The following is a 26607-nucleotide window of genomic DNA, read 5'->3' as shown; positions in this document are numbered from 1 at the left end:
ACACATTGATATCAAGAGAGTCAAGTTTTAAGGACATAATCAATAACAATAGTGGCGATCATTTTAATTAAATCTTCCAGCATAAAAAGCCGAGTATACATTTCCTCATCCAGAGGAAAAAAAAAAAGGGGGGGGGGGGGGGGAATACATAATCATAATGGGATGAATTCCTGATAGGTCTACAGATAACGTGACCGGATATTCTATGCATAGGAAAAAAGAGTAGGAGTTTTCCCCTTGCATTTAAAAAGTCAATGTTAGCAAACACTGAATACAAGGGTGGAAATCAGACTGACATTTTAAAGCTAGGTCACACCTGCTTGTATGTTCATCAAAATACATCCACTCTGCACAGAAGAACAGGTAAAAATGTGCCCTGTTTAAGCATATTATTTCTTTGCTTAGTTTCCAAATGGTTCACATGCTACTCACAGCAAGTGGCACTTATCCCAAAAAGGTAGAAGCCAAGGTTGACTTAAACTGCAAATCCAAAACCATTCATTAAAATCCATACTTAATGGAAATTTTCAAATTAATCTGTTATTTGGTATCATGTTTGAGAAGTTTGAATACGATGCCACGTGAAGTTTAACAGGCTTAAACTTGGATTTCTGCAGACTCTAAAAATCCAGCAGCTCTGTCTCTGTAAGATTCTCATTCCTCAATAATTTAAGCAGGCAGTCTTTTTTTTAAAAAAAAAAAAAGCATTGCTCGTTCCTCTCAGTATATACAAAGCTTCTGTGATAGCTTTCACACAGTTCAAAAGGAACCACAAGATCACAGCTAGCCTATGATAAATTTCACCCACATTCCCATATATTGGCTGCAGAAGAATTAATAAATTAAATATTTCTATTCTCAGCAGATCAGATTGTTGAGAGAAAACAGATGCTAGGAGAGCTGGAAGTATCACTGCTGAGGGCTCTTGCAAAGGCTGGGAATTAATTAGGTGAGATAAGAATGAAGATGATCATATAAAGCAATCCTCACGCTTTGCTGCAGATAAAGGGGGAAACGCTAAAGAGCTTTGCAAAGCCTATCTGTTGGCACATCTGAAAATGAGCTTAACCCCAAAGCACATGAAGAAACACGTTGGCTAGGCATCTGAGAAACAGGTATATCAGTAGCACTGGGAACATCTTGTAGGACAAGTCAAATCCACTCTTCCCTTCATCAGCAAGGAGGCTTCTCAGTACTATCATTTTCATGCCTATGTGTTTGTAAAGAGCAACAAAATTACCTGTCCATTTGCCTCTCCAGAGTCTGATCCTTTCTCCTCTGCAATCACTGGTATTTACTATCATGGAAATCTGCATCTCAAGATAAAGCTGGAGGAGAGCCCTGGATATCCCACTGGACCTGTTTTGGTTGTGCCACTTCAGTTGTCCTGTTCTGACAACATGTAGTTTCAAGAAAAAAAGGAAAGAATCGACTTACAAAACACAACCTTAATCTGTATTTGTAAAGCTATACAGAGTGGGAAAAAGTGGGGAGGAAGGCTAGAAGAGAAAAAAGGAGGTATCAAGTCACTTCCAAATTGGTGGGACGAAGAAAGAAGCTTTGGCTGAATGAGGCTGTTTCCTGCCCAACAAAATTATATCACGTCAAGTGTTATCTCAAACATACACTGTACCTAGCCACAAAGTTTTTATATGGGGCTTTATTTTGCAGAATTTCAGCTGTTAAGATGCTGTATATCCCACAGATAGCTGCTGCTGAAACCACTTTCCAAAGAAAAGGATTTCTAAGAATTTCAGCAGTCACTTTGGTACAAAACAACCTTTGCAGAAGATGTTAAAGAAAAAAAAAAAATAATCAACCAAACAACAAGAAAAAATCCACAACATGACACCGCAAAAAAACCCCAAACAACTTTCAATGTAAATCAGGAGCTGAGCAAAGTTAACACGTTGCTTTAGTGTTACCCCACATGCTAACTTCACAAACATAAAATAAAATGATGTACTCCCAGAAGGAAAGGGGAACTAGTAAAGGTTAATTTCTAGGGCTGGTGTTTTAACTCAAAATGAACTCTCTAAGCCCAACTGAAAAAGGACTTGTGTGAGAAAATACCTCAGGAGATGGCACTTGCTGTGGCGGACAAGGACTGTGGGTCCAGTGGCCAGCAGCCTGCCCATGCCCTGGCAACCTGAAGCTGGCAGGCATCTTCCCCCGTTTCCTGGGAATAGCAAGAAATCTCATTTTTCCCCCTTCCCATCACCTTTGAGTTAACAGCAACAGGACTTCAAAGCTAGCTCTAAGAACATAGTATTTTAATAACATTAATTTATCTCCTCTCGTTACCCGTATTTTCTTGAGCAGGAAAGGCGCAAAATCCTGAAGTAAACATAACACAGGGACTTTCATGATGGGGAGCAGCAGGAGGGGATGTCTGTGAGCTGAAGTTCGCTCTCCTGCGGGTCTTTACTCCCCCATCCTCAGGAAGGGAGGAGACCCCACGACAGGAAGGCCCACCCTCCAGTATGGCAGTTTTATCACACCAGGTATCACCTGGACTGAAAACACTATAATTACATTATACAAGCTCAGGGGAAAAAAGTTCTGTTTTAAGTGTTAGTAAACACTGCACCCTGTCACTTAAAATCCAACTTTCTGGTTAGTCTTTGCATCTCTGTTTTACCTAAAAAAGGCATATACATATACACACACACGCGCAAGCACCTCCCCTACAAAATGTGTGAAGCAATGACTGTTAAAAAAGCAAGCTTGCTCCCATATTTTCGTTGAATTATTATTACAACCTTGACCTGAAGACACATTGCATTCAATCCATGTACATTCATGCACAACACTTGATGAAGACAAGCAAAATATAATAAAAATACTGCACTACCAGTGTAAAACTTGGTGTAGCAGTTTTTAAAAAGCTGTCCAAGAAGATGGCTCGGGAAATAAAAAAATCCACTACCACTTGCAGGTAGCTGTTAACTGTAGTCACAACATCTTTGCTTGAAGGTCAACTGGAAATCCATGTTAACTATAACAGCACCATGAAGTGTATCTGAATGCAATAGATCATGAGAGAAGCTCACAAGGAGTGTGGGAAAGGAATAGGAGAGTTTTAAAAACACGTCAAGTCCTTTACAACCAGTGACGCATTGTGACTAATTTCACAGACCACTTTTCAAGTAATTAATACACTTTGAGGGAAAAAAAGTCTTATTTCAGCGAGTATCTGAAAAAAGCATATTAATCCCTAACACATAACGGTCTTCTCAAAACCTTAAAGGATTTGCTAAGCATAATTGTTAATACTTTGCATGTCTGTTTTGATTATGTTTGACATAGTTTCCATATGGAAACTTACACTAAATTTCATCAAGAGCTTTACTTTAAAACATCAATCCATCTAACATAATAAATATTTGCAGATATAGGAAAACATCACCTTTGTGGGCTATCCTTACACCAAACGGTGAGAGAATTCACACACAACTTCACTCAAATGCTTCCTATTTCCTTCCTGAATAATACATACCTTCTTATTCTCCTACCCAATTCTGAGCTGTTTCTCTTTGAAAACATCTATTTTTGGTTCATTATTTATATTTGTGGAAAATCCCATTTGTTTTACTCACACTGAAAGGCTCAAGGGTTCACCAAGTTATTTACATAGATAAAGGTTTTAGCTTATGAAATCTCTCATCAAAACAAACAAAATTATTTGACAAACTAGTGTTGGACATGATGGCCTCATGCTAATCATTCCAGTTACCAAAAAAAAAAAAAAAAAAAAAAAAAATCCTGCCACCTTGCTATTCCAGTCTTCCCTTGTACACAGTCACAGAGTTTCTGTGGTATTTAATGAAAAAACACCAAATTACGTGAGAAATGGAAGCAACTATGTTAAGGCCAAAACTTGTGTTAGTAAGTTCAAATCATTTTAATGAAATATTATCATTACAAGTTCACGTCCAACATTTAAAATACCACCAAGCCATAGTGCTATCAGGAATCAGGCAAGTTAGCACCTGGAACCACGTTTGGAGACTACCTAGCCTAAACCCAGGCCCCCTCTGAAAACGACCCCTGCTACAGAAGCCACAGTGCCCAGCATTACACCACCGCACACCAGTTTGTCCCAATGGTCCAGTCCAACGCTCCTTCCACCCACAGTTAGGAAAACAGCTAGAAACAGGGGGAAATGCCCACCTCTTGCCTCTCTCCCAACCTTTGGATAAAACCATATATAAAATTGTGAGATTCAGTAGTTTTACAACATTGAAGACTAGGTTCACAACATGATGAAAATACACAAATTGAGAAGCTAAGTGCGCTTTAAGCTTTTTGCTTATTAAAAAGGATGTGACAGAGTTCATCTTCCCCACTGATAGGACAGACTGACATCAGTATGAATGAGATACATACTGCTGCAACATACCAACTAATAAAAATCATTCTGAACGAAGATAACCAACAGTGATTGCATTTGGGATTTGTACTCTTTAGCTATTTGCCAGCTTTAAAAACTAGCAGAGTATTAAACTTGTTTTAAATAATGTCTTAAAAACAACCCATTCTGTTTAACAAATTAAAAAAAGGTCTATTTCCAGATATGCTAGTCCTAAACATTGTTGAACTACCAAAATTAGCAGTTACTTGGTAGAAGCCCAGAAACTCGCATGTTTTCTTTTCCATATTATCTCCAATGCTCCATGACAGAGCACAACTAATGTTAACAGAAATGACCGCTCTTGCAGAAACAAGGCTCCACACAGCACGCTCCAGCTCACGGGAAATGTGCTGCTTGCAGAAGCTTTCACCAAGTTTATCGTATGACTGCTGTCAGAAATTAAGTGGCTTGTCCATAATTGCTGGGAATGTCTACTCTGAGTTTGAAAAAAGAACAGCAACTTTAGGAAAAAAAGGGAAAAAAAGGAAAAAAAGAAAAAAAAAACCAAAACGTTCACAGATGCCAAGCAGTGCTTCTCATGGCTACAGATTTAAGGAGGCCTTGCCAAATGAAGATGGCAGACATACTTCAAAAAATATTCAATTAAAACAAGGTAGAACAGAAATAGCACATTTCCCATTTTTTTAAGGTTAAGTCTGATGCTGCCAATGTTTGCAAAGAACACTCAAATAAGTAAACAAGAGGCAGCGATAAATTCCAGCGCAAGTCTGAAGCACTACTAATGAAAGCAGGCAATTTTTCGCCCCCCACCCCCACCCCGCCTTGCTTTCATGCTCTGCAATTTATCAGATGGAGACGAGTAAATCTCTCCGAAATAAGGCAGTCTAGATAGAGGCCATTTCAGACAACTGTGCATTTCAATTTTTATCAGTATGCCTACTGAACTGTTGAACTGCTTTACAAATAGTACAATATTCGGTGCCACTAACCATAAACACCCACAACGGCCATTTTCAGAGACCTGCAAGGAATACAGGGGTTCTAAGAACTGGTTCTCACCATTCTTAACTTTCACACCCAAAGCCAACCACATGCTGGATTTCCTTTTCAGACCATGCTCATCACTAACAGCACCTCTACATTACTGGAATTAGGGCAGAAGACGGGAGGAGTTACATTGGAAGAGTGCACCAAACAGCACGGGAACTAACTGGGGGGGTTGGCACTAGCGCAGATTGTGGACACTTCACTGATGGTGCAGCTATTCACTGAAGTAATCTCGCTTATATTATCAGTTACATTATTTAAGCAAAACCCAGCATTTTCTTAGAGAAAAAGAGCAAAACTGTAGAACAGGTTCTGTAAATACAAACCATATATTCCATGCACTAGATACCTACAGCTCTGTTAACCAAGCACACAGCAATTATTCACTTGTCCGGTGCACAGGAAATTTAAATGAGCTTTGTTAATGCCACATCTGTTAGCATTTGCTTTGCATTTTCCACAAGGTAAAACACTTGCTGTATTCCAGGTTCTGTATCAGTCACTGAATTTTAGGAAGGTTTTACAAACACACTGTTTTCCCCTACTGAGACCTTGTCTTCTCAGTAGACACTATCATCTACAATGCATTTGTACTGCAAATTGTACTTGTCACTGGGCTCTCCAGGTGCCATCAGCTTAAATAATCACAAATACTATACTTAGCTCAGTTCAGTTGCTACTTCCATTTTTAGATTTCTAAATAGCTAGTAGATCTTACAATATACTTCAGAAATACTTAAGCAACACAGCTTCAGACAAGAGAATTTCCATTTTATCCATCTTTGAAGCATAGGCAATAATAAAAGGAGGAGAAAAGGGGGCAAGACAGACAGACAGAAGGAAGAGCACCGCTCCAAGAGAACACACTGCCATGAAGTCTAGGTTACCCTTTCAAACCCAGCTGAGGATAAGAAGGACTGAAGAGCTTTACCATCTCTCTAGTAACACACATGAAACAAATTTCACCGTGGCAGTATTTATTGTTGCCTGTTCATATCATGTTTTCTTGAAGTTCATTGTCAGGAATCAGTCCCTTTTAAAATATTAAAAAACAAAACCAAAACCAACAAACACCTGCCCGCCCCTTCCTTCACCACCACCACCACACAAAAAAAAAAAAAACAAACCCAAAACCCCACACAAACAACCAAGCCACATTTCTAAACTCCGAAGATAAACCCCCATCACTCTGTTCACTGATGTACATGGTCAAGACATCATAGGAAACACGAACTTCTGGTACCCAGCCCTTTGGTGCAGCCAGAGCATGTACGCAAAGCTGTCAGCGCAATGCCTTAGCAAAAGGCAATGAAGGACAAAAATTGGGTGTAAATGAAGGGAGCAGCACTGGTTTTAGGACTATTTCTGCACATCTCTTTCAGACCACTGCAGCACATGTCCACTGTTAGTCCCAATGCCACTCATGCTGACAGGAATGGTAACCAAAAAAGCTGCAATACAGAGAGTTTTCTGAAGTGAAAGAAAGGTCCATAATATTTAATTGAAGCAGTGTTTCAATAGCTCTACCAATAGTCTTAAGATATAAGCCAAGTAGCCTCGCTAGCCGTTGCTTTTTGGTTTTGTTTTTGGGGTTTTTTAATGACTTCCCATAGCCTACTGGGTTTGCTTTTGCCTGTAGATCACTTGGTTCAGTGATCAGAGAGAAGATGTTACAGACTCACAAAACTTGGCCAAAGAAAACACCACAGTAAAAAAAGTAGACATACTTTCCCCCCAATATTCATTCAGCTTGCCTTTCACCTTTGAAGGAAGTGAAGCAGTGTATAAACTTTCCAGGAACAGGCAAGGGCCACAGTTCTCTGGAAAGGCAAATCACTCCAGAGTACATTGACCTGCAAAGACACCTTTTATTCAAAGGTCTCAGTACTCAAAATGGTATTTTCCCCTCAGATACAGAACCGAGCACTTTGGGAAGAATGCAGTTTCTGTCATCTCTTCTCAGACACCTGACAACATCTATTTCCAAAATGAATTAAAGAATGCCATTTGAATTCACAGTTACTTAAATTATTTGGAAAAAGCACACATTTGGCTCTCACGGTAAGTCACAGCTAGTCTTTAGAGAGATATGGAAAAGTGGAAAAGTCAACTAACGTAAATCCCCCATTTTCAAATTTGTTTTTGATGAATCTACCTATTGTATTTTCATATTATGATTTGCTTATTGCTCTAGAGAAAATACTTGCATAATCCCACAGTTATTTTACAGAATGTAGGATCATGTTCAAAATTATATATATCAGGTTGGGCACGTGAATGAAGGGAATACGCTGTTCTGAAACATCAGGCAAACAGTACAGGAAGCCCGTGAACACCTCTAATCTATTAGCACTGACACCATAAATTCCCATTCCTTATCTTAAAATACACCACTAAGGGAAAAATACCATTTTAACAATGAAAAGTATGAAAAATTAAACGAAACACACTGAACAGTCTAATAAGCTGTCTGCATGAATGTCACGTTTCAGAATCATTACTGGAAATTCCCACAATAAAAAAAAAGCTTCAGAAGTTTTCCTACTTCTTTATATACTCATTAATGAGAGCAATCAGCTATTTCCATTTTCTTAAAGCTTTTAAGTTCATGGATTTAATTAAGAGATTTTGGAAGAAGTGCTGTGAAGACAAAGCAAGAACTTCAGTCCTGCCAAGATCGGCGGATAACGTCTTCACATTTTTCAACTAATTAAAATACGACTAAAGCTTCTGAAAATCCAGAAAGGCTAGAGGAATTTCCCTCTAGGATGGTATCATACAAGGAAACGTCTGTATCTGTATATTTTAAGCAAATAAAGTGCTATCTAAGGTATTTTCTAATTTTCAACAAAAGCTCTAAGTAGTTCTAAGGAACATAGTTAAGAGATCCAAGTATTTACAGACTCTTCAGCAAAGCTAGCTTTTCACCAACACTGAAGGAAATTCACCACCGGCTGATTCTTATATTTAGAAGTAAAAACAGTAACAATATTCCTTCCAAGCATGAGTCTATGTAACTGTTTGGGGATTTGGAGATTTTGGTTTGGGGGGGGTTTTTTGTTTGTTTCATTGGTTGGTTTGGTTGGCTTTTTTTACCAAATATCTCTTATCCAGGATATTCGTTAAGATTTCTGTATCTGTGTGACATCCCAGTGAAATGGGTGTGATTCTAAAAAGGAACTCTGTCCACCCTCCTCTGCTCCAGTCCTTGTCCCTGCTTCTGGATCCCATTGCAGGAGCTGAACCTAAAAATCACAAACTATTCAGAACAGAGCAGCCTTCTGTGCATTTTTGGTGTATAGCACAATGGGATCCCCCCGTTGCCACTGTCTTCTGGATACAGCCCTGCACAGGATTTCAGGATAAAACCGTGCCTGTCAACCTCCAGCAGCAGGTAAGACAAGAGACCCCTCCAACAAAGAATTCACATAGCTGCAAAAATGCTTTCTGTTTGCAGGTCGTTGACCACTAAGGAAAAGCCTGATAGGTTTTCCTAAGGAACTTTTTGGGAACATCCCCTCCCACGAAACACCCACAAGCTTCAGAATCGCTTCTGAACTTTGAGGCTATCGGTCTGCCTCCAGCGCGTCCTGCCCCGCCAACTCGACCGATGGACCAGGAGCAATGGAGCGCTACGTGAACCCCCCCAAAGCAGGGCAGGATCAGCCCCACCCCGCGCCCTGCCGAGCCCCCCTCTTACACCTCTCCTCTCTGCACCACTTCATCCTTCTGCTGCACTGGAAAAGCCCCTTACACGAACAGCAGCAGAGGCCCACGACAGCGGCAGAAAGCCCCGCTCTCGAGGACTGCCGAAGCATTCCGCCTTCTTCCCTCTGCGGCAGCCAGGACGCTTGCCGGGCTGGCTGGGGGAGGCTGCAAAACCTGCAGGAGAACAGCCGAGATGCGAGCATCGAGCTCAGAGAGCGAAGGGGGAGATGGAGAGACAGCACCGTCACCACCCGTGGCCTCGACAGACCCGCCGGCCTCGCCTTCCCTCCCACCCGGCCTGGCTCCCGCCGAGCCACTCGCTCCCCGAGGAACCGCCTGCGACTATCGCGGCCACGAAGGCCTCGGCTCGCGCCCGCCGCCCGCTCCCCGGAGGGCTGCGCGCCCCTGTGCCCGGGCCTCAGCTGCCCCGCTCCCCCGGGAGCGCCTGCGCCGGCACACCGCGGCTCTCCGCACCAGGAAAGGAGGAGAGAGACGGCGCTGGGACACAGCTGCGAATTAGGCGGCATCGTCAAGCTGCGCAGCGGTCAAATTTGAGATCGGGTGCGGAATCTTTCTCGGCAGAGGGAAGGGTCTGAACCTGCCCTGCTGCTGGAGGCGATGCCGGGCAGCCTCACCGCACCGGGCAAGCCCAGTCCTGCTGAGCGCGGCGAGCGAGCCGAGCTCACCTCCGAAACGCGCCTCCGCGGCTGAGCCCTAACACCTCTGTCAGACAGAGCCGGACACGCCGCTTCTGAGAAGGGATGCGGAGGTTTTTAAAATACTGGCAGAAGCTTCACTCTCTACACTCCGACTACGCCAGATGAATTACTGCAAATGTCAATGGCAGGTCATTTTGCCTTTCATTACCAGGCGATTGAACAAAAACGTAGAATAGAAGAGGAATACTCTTTTTTTTTTGCTTTTTGTACTATGACAACGTCTCTTCACAGTTCTCAACTCGGTTCTTTGGACCAATCGTGTCCCAAGTAACAAACAGCAATACTGCAAACACAGTAGTGGATAGAACAGAAACACATCAGTGCAGCAGCCGTTCTATCTACTCACTTCCCACCATGCACCTTTGCTGTTCCTTTGTTTGAGGTAAAGATCAGATTCATCAGCTGCCAGTGAACCCTGCAGATCCACTGCTCTTACCGTCTCAGTCACTTGCAACTGTTTTCTGGCTCCTGTGCTTCTACCACCTTTCCAGTTCCGAAGTAAATCAGGAACAGCGTATTTACTTGCTACTGAAATGTCAACAGAAAAGCAAGCAAACAAAAAACAATCATAGCTGAAAGCCTGACCTAGAGACTTCAGTTTCAGCACACTGAAAAAGTGTATGAGGAAGCTTTCAGAAGATTTAGAGAAACTTAGAAGATGACAGACAATGTGCGTATTTTTCCTCAAGTTTTCAGAACAGCAGGATAGCCTTTGTTTTCAAATGCACATGTTCCAGCTCCTGGACCAAAGTCACTCTGGAAAGCATTTGGAAATGGTCCACATCCATAACAGAAAAGCAGACAAAAAGGGAACGAGGATTTGCCACAAAGAGATGAACTGAGAAGTAGGCAGTCGTCTTCTGCAAGTGCTGGAAAGCAACAGGCAATGGCATCAGCAGCAAAAGGAAAAAAAAGAAATAAACGTATTGTGTCCAGCTGCATAGTATCACAAGCTGGCTGAGGTTGGAAGGAACCTCTGGAGGTCAGCTGGTCCAACCCCCTGCTCGAGCAGGGTCACCCAGAGTCGGTTGCCCACGACCATGTCCAGACAGCTTTTGAATACCTCCAAGGATGAAGACTCCACAAACCCTCTGGGCAACCCGTGCCAGTGCTCAGGCACCCTTGCAGTAGAAAGGTGTCTCCTTCAGGACTTTTCTCGCATTGCTCTGAACATAACATAAAGCAAACCTTTTATCTGTTTAATATGGATTTTCATTATACGACACCGAATATTCACATACAAATGAAAAACTAATTAGTTTGGCAATAGTTCATTATCTTAAGCAACACAAGCAAGAAATTCTTGCACCAAAATTCCACCTACTTAGTCAAGGATATAGCCTTTCACCTGGCTTACACAGCTGTGTCTTCACCACCCCTGGCATACAATATATTTTCCACACACTCACTTCAGTAAGACTACAATGGCATTGATATCCTCTAAGAACAAGTAGATCCACACAGCATCAGTTCCTTTCCCACTTTTTCCTAAATTATATTAAAGATCTTTCTTTGTTGAGATAAGTAAAAGGTGCACAGTGGTCATAAATCACCAGTACTTTAACATTTATTAAGGATAGCTGAAGGGAAAAGGCCTTTCTTCCTTTTTACTAAAAATTGCTACCCCGCAAGACAAATGAGAGCTGGCTTCATGGTCTTGCAAGCAGCCAAGCCTGGATAAGGTCTGTCCTTCCAGCCCAGAAAAACAACACTGCCAGTTCATGAAAACAAACTTGCTGTAGCAGAAGATTTTTGGGTCATGTCCAGTTCTCTGAAGTGAGTGGGTTGGTCCTATCACGCTGTTCCACCCAGTTCTTGACTCCTTCATGTGCCTGGCAACACTTGAAGTTAAAAATAAATTTAAAAAAAAATAAATCTTCCATTTCTTCCTCCAATAAAAAGTGCAATAGGAATTCTAGACCACCACTTTCACTTTGAACAGCTGTTTTAAAAAAACATTTTGAATGGTGAGGTCAGTGACATAAACAGCCAATGCTTTTGTCAAAAGGAACCTTCCTTGTGCAAACCTGCTGCAATAACGGATCCAACAACAGCTGTCTGCCTAACATTACACATAAAGGTCTTCATTGCCCAGTTAGTCCAAGAAAAGCAGTAATTCTGTCCCTAAATAAACAAGAATTCTGAAGTAATTAAAATATAGTTAATGCTGGCTGATGGTACTTAAAGAATACAGAATTCCCTCAAGTGCTTTTTGAACAAAGTTTTTTAATGTTTGGTTGACACGTAAATAACCACTGCCAAAGAGAGTTCAGCATACATTTCTGAGATGTTCCTACGGGAAAACTAGTTTTGCTTTTCCCGCTGGGATTGGTAAAGCCTCTAAAATTAGAGCGTTTGCCACACCAGAAAAACAAAAAAAACTTCAAAACAAGCTCCCACGGGATCACTTAAAAGGCTTTAACGAAAGAATTCAGAATTATGTCCTGCTCACAAAGCCTGCTTGCCACTCACTGTTTGTCTACTGCAGTGCTAGGAGTGCTAACAGCACGGTACGTAGCTGCTCTGAAGAGCCCATCCATTAATATTCAGTGGCTTGCTGATACATTCAAGGGCAATAAAAAAATAAATCTCTTTTCAAGAATGCAATGGAAACCGGAAAATAAAGAGAGAACAAGTAGAGGCAGCTCTACCTCATGCACAGTACAACAAACGAGTTTTGGATACAGCATGTTCCCATGGTACTTAATGCCTGTGATCAGCCCCTCCTTCTACGGTGTGCTAATGAAGCCTTTTAATGAGATCTGAACTTTCTACAGAAAGGTGACATTACTTAACGTCCTGTAAACAGTCTTTGCAAGCCTTCCCAAAACACGGACTGAGATGGAGCATCTTTCCCTGCTTTTACTTCCTCCCGTAAGTAAAGATAGACTTTTTCTTTCAAAGTCTATCTAAAGAGCTAGTTTTGTTACTCATTTGAGCTTGCATAAGCCAAAGGAACCTCTCACTAAGCAGGAGGCTCATACAGCTCGTATTAACTAAGCCTTTGTTTGGCCAGGAACTTCTCCAGTAATAAAACGTGGTGCATGCCCATACAAGCTGTGTTGAAGTCAGTACGTGGTTCTCCTCTGCCTTCCTCAAGCTAAAGTGGAAAGAATGAGCCATCACCCTGGGTCTCAGCCATAACCAACGCTGTCCAGTTACCCCTGACAGATCACCCCTCAACTTAGGCACGCAGCCTTTTAAGAGGCGAACATTGCCCAGCCTGCTCTGGCTGGGGAGCTACTCTCACCCGCCGGCATCCCATCACGGCCGTGCCCCATCTGGGGATGTGGTGCCACTTGCCCAGGGCTGTGCAGGATGCTTGTGGCTGAACCCAAACTGAACCCTCAATCCCATTGCCCAGACCAGCGTTCCCACCATCAAACCATCCCTCCTCCTGATAATGACTGGTAAATGCCTTCTGCCCTGAAGCTGTTGGGTTTTTTTCTCCAGGTTGTTTTGAGGGACAGACAGTCCTGGCAGTTGGTGCACCGCTTCTCTACAGCGCAGACACGCGTTGACCCTCTTTGAACTGGTGTCCCCATAGAGCCATCTGCAGCCATGAGTTCCGCAATCTAATGCTCTGTTGGTTCCAAATTTGTGCTTAATTTAACACCACGTATTTTGTGTTGCAAACAAAAACACCCAAACCACCTCGTTTCAGCGCCATTCAGTATACTTTACTCCTACATCCCAAAAAGAGACGGGCACAGCTTCTGTACGTGCATCAGCACATCACTATAAATTAACATTTTTTAATTCTGGCTCTCTGAAGACTGAACAAACATGGGTTCCTCCCAGTGACTAAATGCTGTGCTGCCCGCACTTCTGGAGCTGTTGATGAACAGCGAGCAGCAGACAGGCTTTGAAAACAGTAGGCACTTCCAGATTCTTTCGTTAAACTCTTTGCAAACAGGCTCCCGCAGGATGAGGGGGGTCTCCTGCGCCTCGGCCCGGCACCCTGTTTGGTTCTGCAGGGAAGGAAAACACCGGGTGACCGACCCCCTTTGCTGCTGCGCAGAGCTCCCTGCTCACACGGATGCTCCCGCTCTGCTCGCCCGGCCGCTGTACCCCCAGCCTCCATCAGCGACTGCCTCCTGAGCAACACCGGGCTGCTCCTGCCTTCCCCGAGGGAGGGGACGAGGCCGGCCTCCTGCCCCAGGGATTTCGCCCCTTGACGCCCCAGAGGGGACGGGACCCTCCCGACTCCAGGAGCCAGGCAAACCAAAACCCCAGGTGAAATCCCTTCCAGTCACGAACCACAACGTGAAATGAAAGTTCTTCCCACTGCAACTTCGCATTTGTAGCGGCATCCCTCGGCTGTCAGCATCACCTCAAATTACAGGCACGCAGGTCCTAAGCCGAGCTAAAGTTTGGCAAATACCTCGGTATCAGTAACAGTCGTACCCCTAAAAGCTTTTGAACTGGCACGTAAGCTACCTATACCATGACAGAAAGCTTCCAGTGTTGTCACGGGGTTTCTAATTACTTTTCTCAGCTTTGATTTTCTGCTTTGGAGGATATTATCTGTTAAAGCTGACTGACTCATGAAGACAAGTGCTTAACAACTTGAAGACATTAATGAAAACAATCAATTACCTCCAACTTCAAAATATCATATGAAAGCAATGATCACTTTTGTTTGCTGTCAATAAAAGCTTTAACTTCAATATCTTTTCCAACAACATATTAAAAATGAAAGTGATTAAATAGTACATTTACATTAAAAGATGACGTACGAATAATGAAAATAGTGCTAAAAGTGTTGAATAACTACCATATATGATTGGGGAAAAAAAAAGCAGCAACAGAAACATTTTTACTTTTAATACTCACTCTCCCCCAGTCTGATGATCATCATGCTTAATCTCTCTTTTCCACACCACAAAATAACCTATTTCCCTGGAACTTTCATCAGGGGAAGACTCCTTGCCAATTCAGTAATAAAGATGCAAAAGGATGCTAAATGACTCTGTGACAGGCCATTCACCAAAAGCAGAAAGTCTTGTTTTTCTGTGACCACGTCCTGTTCTCTACCAAGCGAGTGAAAAAAGATGGTTAGAAAATATCAAATAAAGGATTAGACTACACTAATGTAGATATATTTTGAGAACTTCCACATACTGGCTTGCAGTCAGACCTGCCTGCCTGACTTTTCCAAATTCATGTAAGAGTTTAGGGGCAGAAGACAAGGTAAAGCTACGACCAAAGTAGCTGGTCTTCTGGGTGGGGGTGGAGAGGAGACAACTCCCAGAGCACTTACTTAAAAGCCAGTCTGCCTTCCAAGGTAGTTCAGCCATTTGATTTCCTCTTCTCACATGGAGGCCAAGGAACAGAGAGTTGATCGACCCTGGTGGAGAAGGAACTTCGAGTTTCACCCCGTGGAATCGCCTCTTCAACAGAGAGCAAGGCGCTCGTTGCATTAAAGGCAGCGCAATGACATGTGGAAGCCCAAGTTAAAGCTCCACGTGGAGCAGTTTTGTAACACCGAGGGAGTTACTTCACTGGAATTACGTCGTCCTGGCTCTGTCTAACAGGCTCGTTACCCGGTGCACCCCCAGGGCCCCGGGGACGTGCATTAATAAATCCGATCCCTCTCATACGCATTCAGTCCCTGCTGCAGCAGAACAGCTCCTGCTTCAAGGGGCAGTGGATGATGTGTTCAGGGTAACCAAACTCGCCTTCTTAATGGCTTTTGAGGCACACACAAAACTGCAAATGAAAAGGCTGCTTTTCTGAGTGACATCCTCACTTCACATAATAAATGAGGAATAAGGGAGAGCTTCACAAGTAAGTATGCACAGCACAAGAAAGGGAAAGAAAGCATTTGAGAGAAAAAGAGGAAATACATTTGCAGGGGGTGGAAGATATAAACAGTATGTTGAAATAAGTAACAGAAAAGGAAAAAAGAGAAAAAGTAAACAACAGATCAGCCTCTTAGAAATCTGGTGTTCTACGTGCAACTCCCTTTGAGGTCAAATTCTGCGGTAAGAAAATTTACGATGATAACTTTGAAACAGCAACAAAACCTTTAAAATTTGACCCTTGTGAGAGTGCTCGTACAAGCTAATAAACTCACAGATGCACATGTAAAGCATTCTTCCTATGCTATCCTACTCCCATTGCATAATTTCATATGCAAATATTTGGAGAATTAAATCCTCTTAAACCATCACACTGATACACTGGCAATTTGTGGAAACTCAGCAAGTTACAAAATGCTAACTCTACTCCACCTGCTATAAAACCATATTAACAGAAAACTATAATTATATAATGCACTTTGCCACTATTACTTCCTCATGAAAACATGTGCTCTTGCTGTTAATGATAACACTTAATCAAAAGGAGAAGAAAGATGGTCTACAAGATAATCTTCTGAGCTTCCTGCTTAAGGGAGGCTGAACGCTGTACAAGCTCCTAATTAAAACTCTTTTGCTCAGAGAATTGTAAAAATATCTGCTGAAAAGAAAATTTGGGGTTTTTTTGTTAAAGAAAAAAGTGATTTATTTTTTTTAAGCATAGAACTCCATCTTGGAGGAAAACCCCCACCCTCTGTGTCGCCTGTACTATTACTGCTCCAGTCTTCTTCAGCAAATTAGAAAAGAGCTTTTAAATTTTGCAAGGACACAGATGCACAATAACGTGTCACTGCTTTACTGCACAACTGCTTCGGGTCTTGATCCTCATTTATACTTAAAAGGGGAATTTGCTCTGCTGCTCACTCTCAGCTATCGCTGCTTATTATACCCTAGGGGGCTGGAAGCGAAGGGCTGGTTGTGAGCAGGACCTGTGCAGTGGCCGCGCAAGCCCCCCGGGGAAGCGCCCCCGGACCACAGCAGGGAGCTGCGCAGAGCCGGGCACCGGGGTGCTCTCGAGTGGGGGCACTGGTTATGAACGACCCCACCGGCACACACCGGTGTGCCGTCCTTCGCCTGAGCTAGGGATGCTAGAGCTGAATTACTTGGGAAGCTGAACCCTAGGAAGCTATAAATCAGCACGAGTATTTAGATCTTTTTCAAGCAGGCTGTGAAGGATTTAAGACAGACCTTGTCAAAACGGCACAATCGCGAGCGCATCACTCTTGCTGTATGTTATTTGATGTTATCGCCTACCTGAAGACTAAATGAAGAACGAACTACAAACCGGTACAATCCTTGCCCCAGCTATCCTACATTTTTGCAAAGCACGAGTATCAACAGTTGCAAGTTATCCCTGTATACCTGGAAAAAGCACTTTGGTAACAAAGACCAGCACGGGCATTACCACTGGTGCAGCTCCACCATACCGCCTAAGCCACTTCAGCTGTCCATGCACATGTCCCTGAGCTCATCCCCAGTCACACAAGTGAAAAAAAAAACAAGAGGCAGTGAAGGAGTTTCAAACCAAAACACCTCTTCACAGCAGCAGACCAAGAGCTACACAGCAAGCGAGGGCTATCCAGCAGCCAGACACCATCACGTTGGGCCACCACTCAGCTTCGTTCAGTTGCACATCTGGGCCAACAGCTGTACCCTGCTGTTAATGCATTACCAACAATTTCATTCTCAAAGTCCAACAGAGCCCTCAATTATTAAAAGGTGGGTGTTTTTTTTTTTTTCAAATGCACAAGCACTGCAGAGGGTAACAAAACAGTTTTTTCCTTCCTATCATCATTGTCACATAGCTCAAGAAGTTTTAGGTAGTACCAAAGTCTGATTTCCCTCAAAATTTCACCTCCTGCAAAGAGGGTTTAGAATTGTTTAAAACAGGAAAGAGTATCCTAAAAAACAGCAGGACTAGAGCAGAAACTGTAAGAAAAATGTTGATTTGAGATTTTGCCATAGAAAAACCAAACAAACAGAAGGCGGCAACAATGTTTAAGAAATTACCAGTGGCACTTACGCGACAAAAAAAAATAAAACCAGTAAGATGACACCAAAACAACCAGAAAATAGAAAGTGAGGCGTGCAGAAATAGATAAATTAGAGACTACTTATTTTTAGGGTTCCCATAATAGAGAACACTGAAAAATACTTTTTCATTGGCCTTCTATCTTACGGCTCAAGAGTGTGTATTCCTAAAATGGAAGGCCTCAGTTACGAGCATGCAATTTTACAGCATCACAGAAGGCAAGACGATAAACAAACCGGGCGTCGGGGCAGCACCCCGGGGAACTAGCCAGAGCTGCGGAGCACCAGGCTCGGCCCCAGGAAGCTGCCCAGGAGGGGGTCAGGCCCGCCAGACCGACCCGTCAGCGGCCAGGGCTCCTTCTCCAACTACCAGCAAGCCTTGGGGCGCAGAGCGAAAGGAGAAGTCTGCTCCAAAGCATGCCAGCCCACGGGCGAAGCCGTCCCGGGGCCCTCCTCACTCGTCCGCCTCTGCCCCTCTTCCTCCAGCTACCCCAACTCTGTTCTTCTTACCCCTGCTTGGCTGGAGAAGAAGGGTTAGTTTACTCCCCACTGCCAGCAAGGTGCCCGCAGCCACAGGCAGCCTCACTGAACCCGGCAGAAATACTCCCCGTACATTTAAATTTCCCATAGAAACATTGCCTTTAGCTGGGCACGTTTGTTTAGTTTTCTCTTCCACTCCGGATAACATCAACACAGCCTGACAATAAGGATGGAATAAGTGTTTTTCAGCAGTGAAATAATGTGATTTTTAAAAAAAAATTCAACAAATCAAGTATTATCTTTCCCTCAATCTAGTGGCCATAATTTGAAGAAAAAAGGGTGCCTTGACTTGCAACATACTAGTCTTAATACTTAGTTAGAAATCAAAACCTAATTAATACATTTTTCATCCTACCACATTTGAAATATTCCACAAAACAAATAGTCATTTGGGGGGGGGGGGGAGGGACGGACACGACAGAAAAATAAAAAACAAAACAACAAAGCCAAAAGAAGCCCTTATCGTTATCACCCTATACCAGCTAAATCCACAGATATTAGATATCAAAATAAAACCACACCCACTGTTTCAGGATCAGAAAATTAAGATCAGCATGATAGAGACATCTACACTGTGATCACCACCCATTAGAAAAACAGGCTGTTTTTAAAAATTATTATGGGAAGTATTTCTACTTCAAATTCAATTGATGAGACTTCAACTCTTAATAGAAGGAAAGGATATTCCAAGTTCATACTCAGAATTAAAGCCATAAGCATACTTATTATAGTAATACAAACAGGACTTGGAACAAGAAATTCCACCCCTGCCCTCTTTGTGTACTACATGGGAGACTCACCCAAATGTTGAGTAGGTTATAGGCCACCTGGGAATATGAAAGCTTACTGCCCCATCTTGGCACTGTCATATGAAGGCTAGTGTTTTCCACGGTCAAAGAAAATACAGGTAGGACAGTAATGCTGTTAGTCATCGAAAAATCTTGAGTATGGGTACCCTAGTACTACACAGCGATCCCCTAGCCTACTTTCTCCCCTCCTCCTTTTTTAAACTCATAAAATTACATGTTCTGCTTAGCTTTTACCTTTCTTGTCATCTTTACACTTCTACTCTGGCCTAAGTTTGTCCTGAGAAATCGAGAACTGCATCAACCTCCCATTAGAGAAGAGCTACATACATCCAGCAGTACAAAGACAGAAGGAAATGTTTTCAGAAGTACCTACCTGATTTAGGCTCCTATATTCCAATTTCAAAGGAAGGTGGAACAAATGAACTATTTTCCAACCCAAGCAGAAATGCTGGAACTTGTATGGCTAAGTCTGCTGGGCATATTGGAAGTCTTTACCCTAAAGACCTACATCCAGAGGTTTAAACAACGTGGATCGTTAAAGTCACCTAGAACTAAAACAGGGAAAGACGCAATTTTCAAGCGTGAGCACTAAGGCGTGTTTTCAGTATTTGTGACTGCACCCAGCTAAATATGCATCAAACTAACAAAACTTCTGAGACAACAACAAAAACTGCATTGCAAAGATCTCCATCTGCCTCCGTCCAGCAGAAACCACCGAAGCCCCTTCGCCGTGCTGATGACGAAACACGCGGTGAGGGAAGTTTCCCCAGGACACCCAGTCTCTCCAAGACACCTGCCAGACAGGAGGGATGCAGGCAGGGGCAGAGAGGCTGCCTTCCCGCTTTCGCGGCAGACAGGTTTGGGGACCTGCCTGAACTAAGGCCAGGCGTGCCTCCCGCCGCTCGTGCCCGCGCCTCCACGACCCAGCCTGCTCTGCTCGGTGGCTGGCAAGGTGCTGCTCTCGGGCTGGACGATCCTGCAGCGAAATCCAAGCGCTTCCTCCGCTGACGGCCTCTCACTTGACATGACACGCTCCCGACCCTGCCCAAAACCCTCCCGTGCAGCATCCCACAGAAGCTGCCGGGACGGCTGGTGAGCCCCAGGGTGTCCTCGGAGGAGTTTTCCACAGGTCGGCTGGAGGTATTTAATCGCAGGTGTCCGTACAACTTTCTGCCGGCCACCCACACCCAGCCCTCGGCGGGGATGAGCGCCGGCCGGCCGACAGCTCTCGCCGGCCCCAACGCCAGCTGCTCGCACCTGACTCCCAGGTTTTTGTCCCAAGGAAAACAAACAGCATTAAGCCGTTTAAAAGCAACTGAGCACAACAAAAAGGATACAGCAGGCAGGAAAAAAAGGCAGCACATGAAAGTAATTAAAATCCTATACAGTAAAAGCAGCGAAGTGCCAGGCAGATTGATTTCATGGCCACTACAGCGATAGGCTCTTTGAAAGGTAAATGTGAAATTTTGTCAGTGCAGACAGAGGAAGCAAAGAAAGCAAGGGAACCAGGGAGGAAGAAGCTCGTACCATAGAATGGTCTGGGTTGGAAAGGATCCTTAAAGATGATCTAGTCCAACCCCCCATGGCAAGCAGGGGCATCGGGGGGGGGGGGGCGGGAAGAGTCACCCACAGATAACCTGAACTCCATCTTCTCTTGTTAGCAAGATTATACTGTGATAAAAAACAGGAAATGTTTATACAGCAAGACAAACATTAAATGCTTAAGTAAACACAAATGTACCAAAAATCATATGCATTCATATTCATGAGATGCACATGTTCATAAAACTTTGAAAAAATATTTGTAGATGTAATACTGCATTAATGTTTTTAATGAAGCAGCAAAACTAATCAAGGAATGAAAAACCCTCTTCACTGTTAACATGTTTATTCATGAGCTCCCAGGTCAGCATTGCAACAGGTTATTAGTGGATATGGATGGCTGGCAGGAGCAAACCAGTATGTTATCGTAATTTCCTTCTGGCAATCGGAGAGGAAAAAAAAAAAAAACAAAAACCAAAAAAAAACCCAAAACCCCCAAACAATTTTCTCCTCTTTGCAAAAGCATAGCCAGGTCAGCAATATCAGGATATAGGAAAGACCATCCTACCCAGGCAAGCCTGCCTACCAAAGATATTTTAAATTCTTCTTCTACAAAATAGTGATCTCAATGAAAAGAGCATTTGCATATACAGCATGTGCCAGCCAAAGGAACAGTACTCATACAAAACACATCTCAAGTGCAAATCGTGCTGTTGCCACACAGTAACGTTCAGGCTACTTTAAAGAAATCGGAAGAAGGTCCATCACAGAGCCAATACGTGAGGGGTTGCCAGCGTGGAACGGGGGAGCAGAAGTCCCACCCATGTGGGGCGAGAACGGAGTGCAGCCCCGGCAAGGGTGGGCAGCTTCAGCAGCCGAAGATCCACACCACCAGAACCCCCCGCCTGGACCCAGCCTGCCCACGGCAGCCCTTTACGTGGGGACACCCGCCCCAGAGCTCCGTGGAGGGACGCTTCCCAGAGGATGTCTGGCCACGGTGAATCAGATCCTCAGAGCAAGAGAAGGCAGGACTGTGTCACCGCAGGACACTCAGACCCAACCATCCTGTCCACTCGGGGTTTCTGCACCATGCTGTGAAAACGCATACCGCTACACTGCCTCAAGGTGCAGGAAATGTGACTAAAAATGTAGTGTTTAATTGAAGGACGTATCACCAATGGGAATTTGAAATCAGAAACAGAAAAAATGGATTAAAGGAACGAAGTGGCTTAGGTGAAGTCTGTCAAAGCAGGAGTCCTTGTTCATAACCAAGATCACTTCAGGTCATAGCAGTGAAACTTACGCCCCAGCTGAGCGGGAAGAGCCCAAGAAGCAGAAAGAGCCGCTGCCAGCTCCAACACGTAACTCGAAAGCTAAGTTCACAAAGCAAGCTAATGTCATCTTTATTGTGCCTGAATTGCACCAACATCACTCCAGAAACCTGACTGGGCAGTCGCCGATCCCAACTCCAACAGCAACAAACCAGAAGCGTAATCACGAAAGTTCAGGCCAGTCTTTCCATTCCCCACCCTGCAGTGGAACAGATCCAAATAAGCCCGGTTTTGCTGCCGTAGAAAACTAAGTTTTTGACCACAAGGCAGTCGCTAGAGCGGAAGCGTTCCCCTCTTTGGTCATGCCGAACGACAAACAACAAATAAGCTTCACCTTCTCCAGGAAGGCCAGCGAGTCTCAAATACTAACTAGGAACAACCAGGAATCGTTCGGTGTGACAGCACGGGATCTCTTCAATGACAGCGCTCCAAGGTGACCACTTTTATCACTCTCAGCCGAAAGAGAGGCCAGGAGAGCGCTTTGCCATGGGAGATAGCGGGCTCCAGTCAAACGGAGCTATCACCTTTAGGCTCTAGCAATGGCAACAGGAATGCACAGCAGTAATTATCTGCAGAGGTCTGACTGAACACCACACAGCTTTACTCACAAATAGATACTGCACGAGCCTAAGGCCATAATCACGGAAATTATTGTGACATGAGTATTTTCACAGTGTTCGCTTAATATGAACTGACACTTTTAAGTGTAAAAATAACTGCAGTGATAATCTGCCAAAGTTTACTAAACTTGGTGAAAAGACGAACTGCATTCTTTGACTACACACATATGGATCAGAGTGCGTACTTCAGGTCAGCCTTCAAGATGACAAAAAAACAAAGCAAACTTTGAAGACTGGGGGGGGAGGGGGCATGAACAAAACACACTTACTGTAGCACACATGGTGATCTGTGCGTAGGGCTGGCACATGAAGCAAAGCCAGTCCTAACGCACACGGCAAGAGCAACGCACAGCACAAGTCTGGGCCCAGTTCCCTGATAGATGTACGTGGCTGCACGAACTGCAAACCCCTAGAAACGCTCCCTTTACCGTTCGTGACGTGCCAGCCTTGCTCAGTTCCAGCGGTGTGTTGCCACTGACTTCAGCGGTGCCAGACTCCACCTGGGGCGCAGCCCAGGAGGTTTAGAAGCCTGGCTGCTATTCCCGATGTTTGTAAGCATCTGTCTTAATTCACGCAAGTTTGCCAGAAAGCATTCTTCTCTTTGCTTCACTGCTAGCCCTATCAACTGTTGCGCTCGCCTTATTTGCAGCGGTAAGAAGCGCTCCAAACATTTGTTTGAGTATGCTACGCTCAACAGAAATTAAATCGTATTTTCATGTCACAACGTGCATGAGGCGTCTCAGGAGGAAAGCCTGGGGGTGAGCCCAGCCGCAGCCTCTGCGGAAGGCTGAGCGCTCCACGGCGGAATCCGTTTCTCCCCCCCCCCCCCCCCCCCGAGAACGAGAGCACCCAAGTTCCCACCCTCTGGACACTTCGGGAGGCACCGCGGCTGGAGGACCCGAGCCACCCGGGACGAGGTCCCACCACGCTGCACCATCAGTGCCGTTCACCGCAACAGGGACACGGCACGCCCGCGACACAAGCCGGTCCACCCGGAGGCTGCGCGCCCCCCCGGGCACCTTCCTCGGGGCTTCCAGGGGAGACAGAGCCCCCCCCCCCCCCCCACGCCGCCAAACGCAGCGGCCGGCCGGCGGCAAACGGACGGGACGGCTGCCGGGACACCGCCAACAGCCCCCCCCACCCCTCCGCCGCCCTCCCGCGGCGGGCAGCGCTGCTCGCCGCCGCCGGCACCTGAGGCCGGCCGGGACCGGGACCGGGACGGGGCGGCAGCCGCGGGCGGGCGGGCGGGGGGCGGCGCGGCGGCGCTAGGACCGGCGCGGGGCGGCGGCCCGGGAAGCGGCGCGGCGGCGGCGGCGACCCCGACAGCCCCCCCCCCACCCCCCGACACACACACACACACCGGCCGCCGTTCCCCCCCCACCCCCCGGCGGGGCGCGCGGCCGCGGTACTTACGTCGTCAAAGAGGGACCCGACGTTGGCCGTCACCAGGAGCACCCCGGCGCCGGCCGCGGCCCCCTTCACCGCCATGGCGCCGGCGCTGGCGGCGGGCGGGCGGAAGCGCGGAGCGCGGCCGGCAGCGGCGGCGCTGCGGGGAGCCCGGGGGGCGGGCGCGGGGCGCTGCGGCGAGCGGGGCGCCTGGCCCGCCCCGTCAGCGCGGGCGGGGGGGCGCGGGCGGCGGCGAGTCCTCCCGGCGCGGGCAGCCCGCGGACATCCGCGCCGCGGCGGGGGGCCGGCCGCCCTAGCGGCTGCTGCGGGGCCGCGGCGCTCAGCGCTCGCCCGCCGCCGCCGCCGCCGCCGTCGTCGTCGTTGTCGTCGCGCTGCTGCCGGGACGGCTCCCGCCGGCGGAGGCTGGCGCCGGGCCGCGGCGCATGGCAGGTCGGCGGGACGGGACGGGGCGGGAAGGGACGGGACGGAGCGGCTGGTGGCGGCGCGGCGGGGCCGGTCTCGGCGCTCGCCGGCCGGGCTGGGCTGGGTCGGGCTGGGCCGGGCTGGGCTGCGCTGGGCGGGCGCTGCGCGCACCGCGCTGCTGCCGCCGCCGCCGCTCCCGGCTCTGGCGGCGCGGCGGGCGGGCCGGGCTAGGGCTCTGCGCCCGCGACGTCACAGCGGCCCCGCGCGGCTCTTAAAAGGGCAACGCCAACCCCCGGCAAGCGCCCCGCGGGAGGCAGCCGGCGGCGCTGTCCCGCGGCCGCCCGTCCCCGCGGAGAGGGCAGGGCAGGGCAGGGCAGGGCAGGGCACCGCCCCGCCTGCGGGGCGGGGCGGGGCGGGACCGGCGGCGGCGGCGCTCACCTGGGCGGGAGCGCGGCCTGGCGCGGCCGGCCCGTGTCCGGGACCCGGCGGGGATCGGCCGGGGCTGCTCGGCCCGTGGGTCGGCTGGAGGAGCGCCCCGGCGGGACAGGAGCCCGGCCCTGCCCGGGGAGCTGCCTCCTGCGGGGGGAACCGGCCCCGCTGCCCTTCGCCCCTCTGCGCCGGGGCGCGGCGGCTGCCGCCGAGGCCTTTGCCCGGGGCGGCCGGGAGCGGCGGCGGCCGCCTGGCAGGAGCGGCTCCCGGGGCGGCGGCACACACACACCGCCCCCCCCCCCCCCGCCGCGGGCAGCCGAGGGGTCTCCCCCCACACACCCCCTCGGAAGCGCCCGGCGGAGGCAGTTCTCGGGAAGGGGAGGCAGTTCTCGGGAGCGCTGGAGAAGCCCCTGTTTGCCCCCGTCACACCTACGGGGGGGTTGGCTGACCCGCTGCGTACGGAGCCTGGGAGTCCCCCAAAGTAGCCTTCAGCTCGCAAAACACCCTTTGTGAGAGGAATCTTTTCAATAACTTTGCTGAGGAACCAGAGCAATGATAAATCGGTCTTTGCTGCACTGTGCAAAAGAGCTGCCTCCTAAGATTATCTATATTTCATGGCCGATTAGTAATAGGAACAAAATGTGCAGAAGCTCGTATTACAAGGCCTGCTGAGGTCTTGTGAAGCTTCAGAGCTGGGGAAGCTGTTGTCAAAAGAGCGCATAAATGATATGGACAGTCACTGAGCGGAGCGGGGGAAAAGGGAAACCCAAACTAGACTCAAGAGCAGCTGCACGAACACACAAAACTGCGGGGAAAACAAAGTGTAGTGGCAGATCTGGGGGTGCCGTGGCAGAAAGCGTGACAGTGAGGAATGTCCAACGGGTGACACGCGCTGTAAGAGAGGTGACGAGGGAAATGACCAAAGACTCAAACGTCCATCACACCGAGTAGGAAGACAGACGTCACACTGAACAAGAAGGCTCAGCCAGAAAAACTTGCGTGCCACTGTCAGGGAAATAGAAAGATTGTTACTGCTCCTCAGCAGGACGTTATTTCTCCTCAGCTCTTGGCTCTGTTTCCCCAGGGAGAGGTGTCTGACGGGCAGCAAATAATCACGTACGGCTCCAAACACAAAGCAGAGAAAACGTGTCTCCCAAGGGGGCCTTCAGGCGTGGTTTACGCAAAAATTATTATATTTTGCATTGTAATTGACAAAGCGTGCCTACGGTCAGTCAACAAGCCTCTTCCGAGTTAAAGATACGTCAGGCAAACGAGCTTCTCTGCTCCTGCTTGCAGTGAATGAGATTTCATGTGCGACAGAAAAATAGTTTCGCACCTCTTTCTTTGGCAAGCTTCAGCTACCAGAAGTGTCTTAAGGGGTGTCTTCCTGCTACTTTGCGATTATGCTCCCTCCACCTGCAGTCAGGAAAGGAGATTGAGCTCACCTCTGTTCCCATACAGTCGCTGTGGGTAGCGGTATGCAGAAACCAGCAGCCAGACCTTCGGTTCAAGTCTGTTCCTCCCACGCACGCCGCAACCACGCAGGTGCTGCTGAGCGCCGCGGCGTGCTCACCACATGGGCGCCGCAATGCAGCGCAGCCGGAGCGGCGCCTCCAGGTCCTGCCCCATCGCACGCCTGCAGTACAGAGAGTCTCAGAAACCAGGAACGGTGCTCGGGCCGGGGCAGATCCTGCCTCGCAGGGTGTCCAGTGCATTACAGGAAGGTGTTTCAGAAATGCGGGTGAGGGGAGGGAGCAGAATCGCTGAAGTCATGGATCCCACTCCT

The 26607-nt window shown here is 47.1% G+C and overlaps 1 protein-coding gene across 2 annotated transcripts in view; it reads right to left on the bottom strand.

Annotated features, from left to right (window-relative positions):
- INPP5A (inositol polyphosphate-5-phosphatase A) overlaps positions 1-24129 on the bottom strand; it is a 259792-nt gene extending 235663 nt beyond the window's left edge. For both annotated transcript variants that reach the window (XM_049811311.1, XM_049811310.1), the window contains exon 1: positions 23997-24129. In XM_049811311.1, coding sequence (XP_049667268.1) covers positions 23997-24071 — 75 coding nt within the window. In that variant the 5' untranslated portion in view covers positions 24072-24129. The remainder of the gene's footprint in view (positions 1-23996) is intronic.
- Positions 24130-26607: the final 2478 nt, after the last annotated feature.

This window comes from Accipiter gentilis, chromosome 9 (assembly GCF_929443795.1).
Source record: "Accipiter gentilis chromosome 9, bAccGen1.1, whole genome shotgun sequence".
In the NCBI taxonomy this organism is placed as follows: Eukaryota; Metazoa; Chordata; class Aves; order Accipitriformes; family Accipitridae; genus Astur; species Astur gentilis.
This window is presented reverse-complemented; position numbering and strand designations above follow the sequence as displayed.